The following is a 13,543-nucleotide window of genomic DNA, read 5'->3' on the forward strand; positions in this document are numbered from 1 at the left end:
GTTTTCTGTGAAGCCTCCCCCGACGGTCTCACCGAAATTATTTGCAAAGCACGTTCCTAGCCCTCCTGGTGATGTAGGGCCCTAAAGAAATGTGATGGACCTGAATGTGGTAAGAATAATAGTTGGTATTAATCGACAGTACCACAAGGGGTGGGTACACACAAAACAAGATTGGAATCTAGTAGATGTGCAAGTAGACTGTTTAGGTTTTTATGTTGGTAACGCCATGTAGCGCTCTATATGAAAATCACTGACTGTGCTGTGTGCAATCTGTGTTGTAATATTCACTATTGTAGTGTTGGGCAGTTGGCTGTTAACAGCGCGTAGCGTTGCGCTGTTGGAGGAGAGCCGCCAGCAGTGGTGGATGTGGGGAGAGAGATGGCAGAGTTTTGAGAGCGGACGATCTGGACGCGTGTCCGTCAGAAAAAGGAAATTTGTAAGACTGGATGTTATGAACTGATATGTATATATGATGACTTTTGAACACTATTAACGTAAATACACTGTTTGTTCTCCATCAAAATCTTTCATTTGCTAACTATGCCTATCAATAGTTAGTTCCTTCAGTAGTTAGAATCTTTTATTTAGCTGGCAGTATTGGCGCTCGCTGTATTGCAGTAGTTTGAGTTACGAAGATTTTTGTGAGGTAAGTGATTCATGAAAGGTATAGGTTATTGTTAGTCGGGGCCATTCTGTTGTAGGGATTATTGAAAGTCAGATTGTGTTGCGCTAAAAATATTGTGTGTCAGTTTAGTGATGATCAGAATAAGTAAAGAGAGAAATGTCTGAGTACGTTCAGTTTTGCTCAGCTGTTTGAAAATCAAATAACGTAAGAGGTTTTCCAGCACAGTCATTTATAAATTTTTCTAAGGGGATATTTCAGATGCAGCGGTGCGAAACAATTCGTGTCCACTATATGCAAAGGATTTCTTTAAAAGCTGACCAATGAAAACGATTGTATTTCAATTTCTGTGTTCGTAGTATGCAACTGCAAATATTTTGTAGAAGACTCACTGTGATTGCTCTATGACGATTAAGATGCAGAGTGCCATGCCACGCAGACTACTTTTGGGAAATAAAAGCAAATAGGCGTTGACCTACAATTGAAGCCTCCACCTCCTGCATGCTAACTCAAAACGCTAGCCAGTACACCAATTGCACAGCACTACAGCGTCATCTTGACAGAGACAGTTACTGTACATGTGATTACGGTGTTGCCAAATTGCCAATTGTTAACGTCCATTTACTGCTGGAAATATGCGCAGGACAAAATTCTGTGAAAGACATTTTTGTGTTGCCAGTATGTGGGGAATCGCGCTGCGAAGTCCGAGTGCGTGAGTTTTTCTTCATCCTGTGCGTTACCTGCATTGGTCAGCCATCGCTGAAGCATATGCTCATTACGATATCATCCACAGTAAGTCATTCTTTTGTTCAACGTCTCGTGGAATCACGCACTTTGTGAATGACTCTAAGTAACACTGTCAGGCATTTATGACATGTTACTGTAGCATTTGTACATCATTTATGACGCTTACGGACACCAAAGATTTCGAGTGTGTCCATAACTAAAAATCCAAGGGCTCAAGATCGAGGAAACAAGCTGGCAAATGTACGGACACCCCCGACCAATCCATTGCCCATTAAGTGTGTGTATGAGTGTTCTCGAGCATTTCGAAGTAAATGGATTGGTGCTCCAACATGCCTGAACCACATTTCCAGCTGTTGTTGCAATATTACGTCCTCTAGCATAAGAGGAAAGTTCTTTGTCCTGGTAAGTGCAAGGATAAAACTACAAAAATGGTTCAAATGGCTCTGAGCACTATGGGACTTAACATCTGTGGTCATCAGTCCCCTAGAACTTAGAACTACTTAAAATTAACTAACCCAAGGACATCACACACATCCATTCCCGAGGCAGGATTCGAACCTGCGACCGTAGCTGTCATGCGGTTCCAAACTGAAGCGCCTAGAACCGTACGGCCACACCGGCCGGCGATAAATCTACAGTTAAATAGTATTTCACGAAATTATCAGTACACAAAATGGATCCATTACAACAAATATCGCTGCATATATCCAGAACTTTGAATGCGATTTACGGTAACAACACTAACAGATGTGTACTGCATGCTTACATTCATTGACAGAGGATTCTATCCTAGTTTGTTTACTGCATTCTTTAGGTCCGTCCTAACAGCACACAACTTGCAGCAGGAGAGATGTGTTTCACAGTAACGAAGAAGAAGAAGCGCTTATAACTCCTAAGGTCTGTATTTAAGAGCCGATGTTTACTGGACATTTTTGTGTTGTTCTGTTCCATACTAACATCTCTCAAAATATGGAACACTTTCTTTTTAAATAGTCTTTATATCTTAAGGATGGCTAAGTGCCAGTGTTGGCGGCAAATGGTTGCCTAAAAAGCCCTTACGCACGTCACATGTACTCTGCTACCCGAGTATCCGATTCTACGTGCTTGGCCTATTAAGGGGATCCTACGATATTCTCTGCCCGATAGCGGAGGACAAGATATTCGCATCCGAGATCGTCGTAGAACTGACTGAGTCTCTGGTTTATACCCTCTACTGAGCTCCAAACCAGAGGACAGTGATCTACTCGGGGTACGACGTCGTAAATTATGAGGCGTGCTTGAACTCTGCGTACGATGCTAGATGCCTTCGCCAATCCAGCCAACAACCAAGAGGAACCAATCATGACCTCAAAATCCATGCGTGCCGACATGAACTAGTATTTGCAGCCGGTTGAACCCAGCGCATTCGACAGCCGTCGGCAGAGCCTCCTCTGTATCTCGGACGAGACCTTCTGGTCATGTGCGCACAAGCCTTCTTTCGCTATCTAGATTCTGGGACTCCCTTAAGCCGTCGCCACACGGACGGTGCACATACACGTTGAGCGCTGAGCGTGCCGAGTTCTGACGTCATAGCTTGGAATAGCGCGTTGGGGAGTCTTTCCGAACATGCAGAGCGATATCTAGCATGTCAGATGTTCTGAACGTGGGTTTGGACGTTAACCAATGAGATGGCAGAACACCACTACGTCACATGCATCTCCCTTCGGTGCAGAGTTGTTAGGCGCCGTATTGGCCCTCTATTGATGCTCATATGTATATATGTCGAATTAAATCAGGTGACGCTGAGGGAATTAGATTAGGAAATGAGACACTTAAAGTGGTAAATTAATTTTGCTATTTGGAAGCAAAATAACTGATGATGGCCGAAGTTGAGAGGATATAAAATGTAGATTGGCACAGCGTCTACAAAAATGCATCGACAGAAATGGTGATTATGTCGCAAAATAGCTAAATATTAAAGCTGTGAACTGATGTAAACCATTGTAGATATAAACAGGTCTATGTACTTATAAAAAAAATAGGAGACCTTACTTTTAGGATTACCCTCCTATTCAAAAATACGGGACTTCGCATGCCAGTTGCATATTATTGTGTACTGAGTGTTTAAGATGCTTCCGATAATCGTTGAGTCCCGCCGACTGTGAAGTACGGGCTGTTATAAGATTTCTTAGTGCTAAAGGCCTAAAAGCGATCGATAATCATCGTGAGATCTGTGCAGTTTACGGAGAAAACATAATGAATGTGCATGATGAACAACGTAGTGGACGTCCTTCGGTCGTTAACGAAAGTGGACAACAAAGTGAGAGAAAACAGACGCTTTACGATTTCCTCGTTGCAGGATGACTTTCCTAATGTTTCTCGTAGTGGTTCCAGAATGAGATTTTCACTCTCCAGCGGAGTGTGCGCTGGTATGAAACTTCCTGGCAGATTAAAACTGTGTGCCGGACCGAGACTCGAACTCGGGACCTTCGCATTTCGCGGGCAAGTGCTCTACCAACTGAGCTACTCAGGCAAGACTCACGCTCCGTCCTCACAGCTTTACTTCTGCCAGTACCTCGTCTCCTACCTTCCAAACTTTACAGAAGCTCTCCTGCTAACCTTGCCCGCGAAAGGCAAAGGTCCCGAGTTCGAGTCTCGGTCCGGCACACAGTTTTAATCTGCCAGGAAGTTTCTTTCTCGTAGTGTTTTGTATGGCATTGTTACCGAGCACTTGAATTACCGAAAACTGTGCGCACGTTGGGTACCGAAAATGTTGACGGATGTGCACAAAACCAAACGTTTGGACAGTGCATTGACTTTCCTTGAGCGGTACCACAACGACGGTGATGATTTCTTAAGGCAAATTCTTACGGGCAATGAAACATGGGTGCCCTACGTCACACCAGAATCAAGGCAACAGTCCATGGAAGTTGAGCAAGGGCATCGTTTTGCTGCAAGACAACGCCCGTCCGCATGTGACGAATCAGACCAAAGATCTCATCACATCGTTTCGATGGGAACGTCTAGATCATCCTCCGTACAGCCTCGATCTTGCGACCAGTGACTACCATCTGTTCCTGCACTTGAAGAAACACCTGGGCGGTCAGCATCTTCAAGACGATGACGAAGTCAAAACAGTGGTGATGCAATGGTTAACAAGTCAGGCGGCAGACTTCTATGAGGAGGGTATTCAAAAACTGGTACAACGTTATGACAAGTGCCTCAATATTGACGGAAATTATGTAGAAAAGTAGATTAAGGTACAGGCTTTCGTGTAAAAATAAAATTATTGAGATATCTTAGCTCGTCTTTTTTTTAATTTCAAAACCGTACTTACTTAAAAAAACATGCCTCGTATTTACAGTAGGGTAGGTGGAGGTACTGATGACTACACCGGAGGCGCCGGCCGGAGTGGCCGAGCGGTTCTAGGCGCTACAGTCTGGAACCGCGCGACCGCTACGGTCGCAGGTTCGAATCCTGCCTGGGGCATGGATGTGTGTTATGTCCTTAGGTTAGTTAGGTTTAAGTAGTTCTAAGTTCTAGGGGACTGATGACCTCAGAAGCTAAGTCCCATAGTGCTCAGAGCCATTTGAACCATTTAGAACGGAGGCAACGTTATTACCTTCGACTGCTGTCTTGTAGCGCTCCAGCCAGCAGCAGCCAGCCTCCAGCAGCCAGGCGGCGTCCGATGGAGAGCGCACTGGAGGGGGAGGTATGGCGGCCTCCCACTCGCCCATGTCCAGCAGGTCCAGTCCGTCCTCAATGGGGCCGTCGCCGCCGGGAGTGCTCGCTGCGCACCGCGTCTCTTCCTCTTCTGATTCCGACCTAGCCATGCGTTGTTAATAAACCACTGCCAGGGGTACAGTTCGCGATTCACGATCGCCACTCGACAACATTCAGGAGGTGTTAACCTCTATATCAGCATTTAGTTTCAGTGTCTAAGTTTTACCTATAGCAGGTTTACCAATTGCAGTGATAAGTGCAGTTTAGATTACATTAGATTAGATCAGTACTGATACCATAGATCATGAATACGACACTTCGTAATGATGTGGAACGTGTCAGGTTAATAAAAGGTGTCTATACAAGATACTACATTACACAAAAATATCACATGAAACATATTTATTTATTTATTTTTCTTGAGGTGGGGGAAATTACCCACTTACTATATCCAAAAATCCTTCTAATGAGTAGAAGGAGTTGCCATTCAGAAATTCTTTTAATTTCCTTTTAATCTTTCCTATCTGTCAGACTTTTGATGCTACACTACTGGCCATTAAAGTTGCTACACCAAGAGGAAATGCATATAATAAACGGAGATTCATTGGACAAATATATTATACTCGAACTGACATGTGATTACATTTCCACGCAATTTGGGTGCATAGATCCCGAGAAATCAGTACCCAGAACAACCACCTCTGGCCCTAATAACGGCCTTGATACGCCTGGCCATTGAGTCAAAGAGAGCTTGGATGGCGTGTACAGGTACAGCTGCCCATGCAGCTTCAACACGGTACCACAGTTCATCAAGAGTAGTGACTGGCGTGTTGTTACTCGGCCACCATTGACCAGACGTTTTCAGTTGGTGAGAGATCTGGAGAATGCGCTGGCCAGGGCAGCAGTCGAACATTTTCTGTATCCAGAAAGGCCCGTACAGGACCTGCAACATGTGGTCGTGCATTATCCTGCTGAAATGTAGGGTTTCGCAGGGATCGAATGAAGGGTAGAGCCATGGGTCGTAACACATCTGAAATGTAACGTCCACTGTTCAAAGTGCTGTCAATGCGAACAAGAGGTGAGCGAGACGTGTAACCAATGGCACCCCGTAACATCATGCCGGGTGATACGCCAGTATGCCGATGACGAATACACGCTTCCAATGTGCGTTCACCGCGATGTCACCAAACACGGATGCGACCATCATGATGCTGTAAACACAACCTGGATTCATCCGAAAAAAATTACGTTTTGCCATTCGTGCACCCAGGTTCGTCGTTGAGTACACCATCGCAGGCGCTCCTGTCTGTGATGCAGCGTCAAGGGTAACCGCAGACATGGTCTCCGAGCTGATAGTCCATGCTGGTGCAAACGTCGTCGAACTGATCGTGCAGATGGTTGTTGTCTTGCAAACATCCCCATCTGCTGACTCAGGGATCGAGACATGGCTGCACGATCCGTTACAGCCATGCGGATAAGATGCCTGTCATCTCGACTGCTAGTGATATGAGGCCGTTGGGATCCAGCACATCGTTCCGTATTACCCTCCTGAACCCACCGATTCCATATTCTGCTAACAGTCATTGGATCTCGACCAACGCGAGCAGCAATGTCGCGATACGATAAACCGAAATTGCGATAGGCTACAATCCGACCTTTATCAAAGTCGGAAACGTGATGGCACGCATTTCTCCTCCTTACACGAGGCATCACAACAACGTTTCACCAGGCAACGCCGGTCAATTGCTGTTTGTGTATGAGAAATCGGTTGGAGACTTTCCTCATGTCAGCACGTTGTAGGTGTCGCCACCGGCGCCAACCTTGTATGAATGCTCTGAAAAGCTAATTATTTGCATATCACAGCATCTTCTTCCAGTCGGTTAAATTTCGCATCTGTAGCACGTCATCTTCGTGGTGTAGCAATTTTAATGGCCAGTAGTGTATTAGGTAAGTGACCAAAGACTTTTGTGGCAGCATAATTTACCCGCTTCTGAGCCAAAGTTAGATTTAACCTTGAGTAGTGAAGATCATCCTTTCTCCTAGTGTTGTAGCCGTGTACATTGCTATCACTTTTGAATTCGTTCGGATTGTTAATAACAAATTTCACAAGTGAATATATATATATATTGAGAGGCTACAGTGAAGATCCCTAGCTCTTTAAATTAGTGTCTGCAGGATGATCTTGGATGAGCTCCAGCAATTGTTCTGATTTCACGCTTACACTCAATGATGAGTTACCCCAGAATATGATGCCATACGAAAGCAGAGGATGAAAATAGGCGTGGTAAGCTAATTTACTGAGGTTTATATCGCCAAAATTTGCAACGACCCTAATAGCATAAGTAGCTGAACTCACACGTTTCAGTATATCTTCAGTGTGTTTTTTCCAGTTCACCCTCATCAATGCATACACCTAGAAATTTCGAATATTCTACCTTGGCTACAGATTTCTAATCGAAGTCTATATTTATTAATGGTGTCATTCCATTTAGTGTGTGTAACTGTTTTGTCAAAGTTTAATGAGAGCCCATTTGCAGAGAACAACTTAATGATCTTTAGAAAAACATCGTTTACAGTTTCACCGGTTAATTCTTGTCTGTTGCTTGTATCATCGGCAAAAAGTACCAGCTTTGCATCTCCGTGAATATAGAATGGCAAGCCATTAATATATATTAAGAACAGCAGAGGACCCAAGACCGGACCTCGCGGCACCCCATTCTTGATTGTTCCCCAATTTGAGAAATCACCAGTTTTTTTGCATGTTGTGTGAACTGTTTATTTCAGCTTTCTGCACTCTTCCAGTTAGGTATGATTTAAAACATTTGAGCGCTGTCTCATTCATACCAAAGTACTTGAGCTTATCTAGAAGGCGTGGGTGTATACAGGGCGTCACACAATTACGTGGTATCGTCCAGAGATTGCGATTCCACACAAAAGTCGGCAACACGAATCGATACCACAGACATTAGCGAGGGCTGGCTGCAGTTCCACAACAACCAGTGGGAGAGACTCCAGAAGACACACCCTACCTTACGGTAAAGTGATTTCCTGTCAGGAAGGTTGCAGTTCGTACTAATAGACGGCAAATCATAGAGTAAAATTGATGTGATATCAGGTGTTCCCCAGGGAAGCGTCCTGGGACCTCTGCTGTTCCTGATCTATATAAATGACCTGGGTGACAATCTGAGCAGTTCTCTTAGGTTGTTCGCAGATGATGCTGTAATTTACAGTCTAGTAAGGTCATCCGAAGACCAGTATCAGTTGCAAAGCGATTTAGAAAAGATTGCTGTATGGTGTGGCAGGTGGCAGTTGACGCTAAATAACGAAAAGTGTGAGTTGATCCACATGAGTTCCAAAAGAAATCCGTTGGAATTCGATTACTCGATAAATAGTACAATTCTCAAGCCTGTCAATTCACCTAAGTACCTGGGTGTTAAAATTACGAACAACTTCAGTTGGAAAGACCACATGGATAATATTGTGAGGAAGGCGAGCCAAAGGTTGCGTTTCATTGGCAGGACACTTAGAAGATGCAACAAGTCCACTAAAGAGACAGCTTACACTACACTCGTTCGTCCTCTGTTAGAATATTGCTGCGCGGTGTGGGCCCTTACCAGGTGCGATTGACGGAGGACATCGAAAGGGTTCAAAAAAGGGCAGCTCGTTTTGTATTATCACATAATAGGGGAGAGAGTGCGGCAGACATGATACGCGAGTAGGGATGGAAGTCATTAAAGCAAAGACGTTTTTCGTCGCGGCGAGATCTATTCACGAAATTTCAGTCACCAACTTTCTCTTCCGAATGTGAAAATATTTTGTTGATCCCAACCTACATAGGTAGGAGTGCTCATCAAAATAAAATAAGAGAAATCAGAGCTCGAACAGAAAGGTTTAGGTGTTCGTTTTTCCCGCGCGCTGTTCGGGAGTGGAATGGTAGAGAGATAGTATGATTGTGGTTCGATGAACCCTCTGCCAAGCACTTAAATGTGAATTGCAGAGTAGTCATGTAGATGTATAAGTAGATGTAGAAAAGAGCGCCGTTGCGATGAGGTCAGTATGCGAGGTCTATTCAAAAAAGTATGGAACATTCTCCACAAACTATTGCTCCCAATGCCGTTTCTGTTACGGCGTAAAGTCAATCGGCGGCACGCCAGTCGGGAACGATAGAGAAGAGAGCGCTGTGAGAAGAAGTCAGCCAATCGCACGCTCACCGGACCACTCTCCAGGACGACAACGCGACAGCAGCGGCCCCTTGGTGACGAGGACATAAGCGCCGCGTCCGACTGGTGACGCCCTAGTTGAACAGCAGCTTGAAGATTAGCAACTTCTACAGGGTGTTACACAAAAGTACGGCCAAACTTTCAGGAAACATTCAAAAATGGATCTGAGCACTATGGGACTTAACATCTATGGTCATCAGTCCCCTAGAACTTAGAACTACTTAAACCTAACTAACCTAAGGACATCACACAACACCCAGTCATCACGAGGCAGAGAAAATCCCTAACCCCGCCGGGAATCGAACCCGGGAACCAGTGCGTGGGAAGCGAGAACGCTACCGCACGACCACGAGCTGCGGACAGAAAACATTCCTCACACACAAAGAAACAAAATATGTTCTACATCTACATCTACATTGTTACTCCGCAAGCCACCCAACGGTGTGTGGCGGTATGTGGACATGTGTCCGGAAACGCTTACTTTCCATGTTAGAGCTCATTTTATTACTTCTCTTCAAATCACATTAATCATGGAATGGAAACACACAGCAACAGAACATACCAGCGTGACCTCAAACACTTTGTTACAGGAAATGTTCAAAATGTCCTCCGTTAGCGAGGATACATGCATCCACCCTCCGTCGCATGGAATGGCTGATGCGCTGATGCAGCTCTGGAGAATGGCGTATTATAGCACAGCCGTCCACAATACGAGCACGAAGAGTCTCTACATTTGGTACCGGGATTGCGTAGACAAGAGCTTTCAAATGCCCCCATAAATGAAAGTCAAGAGGGTTGAGGTCAGGAGAGCGTGGAGGCCATGGAATTGGTCCGCCTCTACCAATCCATCGGTCACCAAACCTGTTGTTGAGAAGCGTACGAACACTTCGACTGAAATGTGCAGGAGCTCCATCGTGCATGAACCACATGTTGTGTCGTACTTGTAAAGGCACATGTTCTAGCAGCACAGGTAGAGTATCCCGTATGAAATCATGATAACGTGCTCCATTGAGCGTAGGTGGAAGAACATGGGGCCCAATCAAGACATCACCAACAATGCCTGCCCAAACGTTCACAGAAAACCTGTGTTGGTGACGTGATTGCACAATTGCTTGCGGATTCTCTTCAGCCCACACAGGTTGATTGTGAAAATTTACAATTTGATCACGTTGGAATGAAGTCTCATCCGTAACGAGAACATTTGCACTGAAATGAGGATTGACACATTGTTGGATGAACCATTAGCAGAAGCGTACCCGTGGAGGCCAATCAGCTGCTCATAGTGCCTGCACACGCTGTACATGGTACGGAAACAACTGGTTCTCCCGTAGCTCTCTCCATACAGCGACGTGGTCAACGTTACCTTGTACAGCAGCAACTTCTCTGACGCTGACATTAGGGTTATCGTCAACTGCACGAAGAATTGCCTCGTCCATTGCAGGTGTCCTCGTCGTTCTACGTCTTCCCCAGTCGCGAGTCATAGGCTGGAATGTTCTGTGCTCCCTAAGCTGCCGATCAATTGCTCCGAACGTCTTCCTGTCGGGACACCTTCGTTCTGGAAATCTGTCTCGATACAAACGTACCGCGCCACGGCTATTGCCCCGTTCTAATCCATACATCAAATGGGCATCTGCCAACTCTGCATTTGTAAACATTGCACTGACTGCAAAACCACGTTCGTCATGAACACTAACCTGTTGATGCTACGTACCGATGTGCTTAATGCTAGTACTTTAGACCAATGAGTCGCATTTCAACACAAGCACCGAAGTCAACATTACCTTCCTTGAATTGGGCCAACTGGTGGTGAATCGAGGAAGTACAGTACATCCTGACGAAACTAAAATGAGCTCTAACATGGACATTAAGCGTTTCCGGACACATGTCCACATAACATCATTTCTTTATTTGTGTGTGAGGAATGTTTCCTGAAAGTTTGGCCATACCTTTTTGTAACACCCTGTATAGAAGTGTCAACTCTAGTCACTTCGCCTGAACTCTCTATGCAGCACCGACTTGGAACTGTTTATACTGAAGAAGATTGAGTATTTTGTATGTCGCACTTTGCTTGTGACACAGCTGTGTAATTGCAAAAATTGAGTATTGTAATTTTTGTTTTGCAACATAAATTAATACGATTTGTTTGAATGTTTGTCTAGCGAACCGAATTTTCAGACCTCGTAGATACCCCAGTTTCCACTTTCAGAAGCACTCGCCGTAGGCCTCTTGCTGGATCGCGCGAAGCACCGTCTGCGGATTTTCTTTTATCCCGTCTATCGTTGCAAGTCTCCGTCCTTTCAACGGTGTTTTCAACTCTGAAAAAAGGTCCACAGGTGTCAGGTCTGGAGAATATGATTCTCCTAAGGAACATCGCGTTCTCATCTGCTCGATCGAAAAGCTCTTGCGATGCAAAAGTCTTTCTGGTCTTGACTCATGATCCGTGGGACGAACTTGGCTTTCCAAGATGCTGCGTCAAGATTTCATGACATGGTCCAATTGAAATGTTAGTCTTCTACAATAACGAGGACGCTCAGTCTTCGATTGGCAAGTACAATTTCGTTGACGTTCCTGACATGACCGTCGTCAATAGACGTCGAAGGGCGGCTGGAACGAGGGTCACTTTTAACTTCTGTCCGGCCGTTTTTAAACCGTGAGAACCATTCGTTCCCTGCAGATTCTAAGTGAAGTTTGGTCCGAGAGCAGCAGCAGCAGCCGGACTAGGGAATTACCATCCCATGCACCAGCAGGCTGCGTTTGGAGCTGTGATAATGAAGAGTGTGCTGCTGATGAATGGCGTCGCACTATGTTCAGGGACGAATCGCTGTTCTGAACTACCTTGCATGACTAAAGATGGGAATGGTCCCATTCTTCAACCTTTTTAGAGAGACACAGCACTGTTACACCTGGCATCACAATACAGGACCCACTGAGTATGGCTTCAGATCATAGCTGTAGTGGTTGAAGCAAATCTGACAGCACAATGGTACGTTACGGACATCCTGCATCTATATGTATACCCTCTCATGTGATTGTATCACTATTGTATTTTTCAAGAGAACAATGTTCGTTCACATATGACACTTGTCTCCACATACTGTCTGCGAGATGTCGAAGTGCTCTCGTGGCAAACAATCTCTCTGGAACTGTCCCCAATAGAACATGTGTGACACCATTTCGAACGCCATCACCATCCCATTGTCAATATCCAGGATATCAAGGACCAGTGACAACAGTTGTGGGCCATCTGGCCTTAGGAGAAGATACAAGGGGTTTATGACACCATTCCCAACCGAATGAGACCATCCAGTCAGACCAGATGGACTACAACATCATACTGATAAGTGGCCTCGTAATGTCAAATTCCTTATAAATTAAGACTCGATTTTGTAATCACTGAAATAACCACGGAAGTTTCATTTCATTTCCTTCTACATTTCTGGGTGTTTAATTTTTTTGCTATGCAGTGTCGAAGAAAAAAATTTCCAGTAATCGGTTTGCAAAATAACTGCGAATGTGATGTTGCGAGCCGTCACTGACTTAAGGGAACCACACCCTGCCTATCTAATCCATGTTAATTTAGGCACGTATTTGACCCATTTCTGAAAAAACTATTTGATGCAGCACCTTAATGTTTTTACTGTATGTTACATGATGCTAACAGAGTCAACTGTACTAAAATCTACTTATCTATTTTATAGTTTTAAGAAACACTTTTTTAAATTTATTAACAAAAATATTTAGTTTTTTCCACAGAAAATATTTTTTTGTGAACTTCCTAATAGGGGAATATTAATAAATGTAGTACCAGTAGTGGCTTTTCATGTTATGCAGAGTCTCTGAAAATTTCATTCATTTATCTGTGATAGTTTCTGATATAATGGGGCATATATACTGAAAATTTTAATTTGTGGGAAATTGACTTTAAAGAAAAAACTTTTGAAATTTGTTACTTACAGTTAATTAAAACTGTCCTGCTGCATATCATGGCCCTTCTTTGGCCTCTAGAAGGTCTTCCAGCTTCTTTTTCACCCTCCTGGATGTTTGTCTTGCTTTCTTGGCCATATTAGATGCAGACCTGTCTGCATCAGCTATCCTCATTTTATAGCAATTTTGCAGACCAGTGATCATATTTTCACCTGGATTAATTCCCAGCTTTTGCAGTACCCAACACTTTCCAATATTACCACAATTGAATGTAATAACAGCATCATGAACTTGTAGTTTCATTGTGTGCATGCCTACAAATACAGTT

At 44.3% G+C, this 13,543-nt stretch overlaps 1 protein-coding gene across 1 annotated transcript in view; it reads right to left on the reverse strand.

Annotated features, from left to right (window-relative positions):
• The window catches only part of LOC126481951 (uncharacterized), a 107,725-nt gene that overhangs the window by 24,984 nt on the left and 69,198 nt on the right, over positions 1 to 13,543 (reverse strand). The window contains exon 2 of the mRNA XM_050105910.1: positions 4,971 to 5,173. Coding sequence (XP_049961867.1) covers positions 4,971 to 5,085 — 115 coding nt within the window. The 5' untranslated portion in view covers positions 5,086 to 5,173. The remainder of the gene's footprint in view (positions 1 to 4,970; positions 5,174 to 13,543) is intronic.

Source organism: Schistocerca serialis, chromosome 5 (genome assembly GCF_023864345.2).
Source record: "Schistocerca serialis cubense isolate TAMUIC-IGC-003099 chromosome 5, iqSchSeri2.2, whole genome shotgun sequence".
Lineage (NCBI taxonomy): Eukaryota > Metazoa > Arthropoda > Insecta > Orthoptera > Acrididae > Schistocerca > Schistocerca serialis.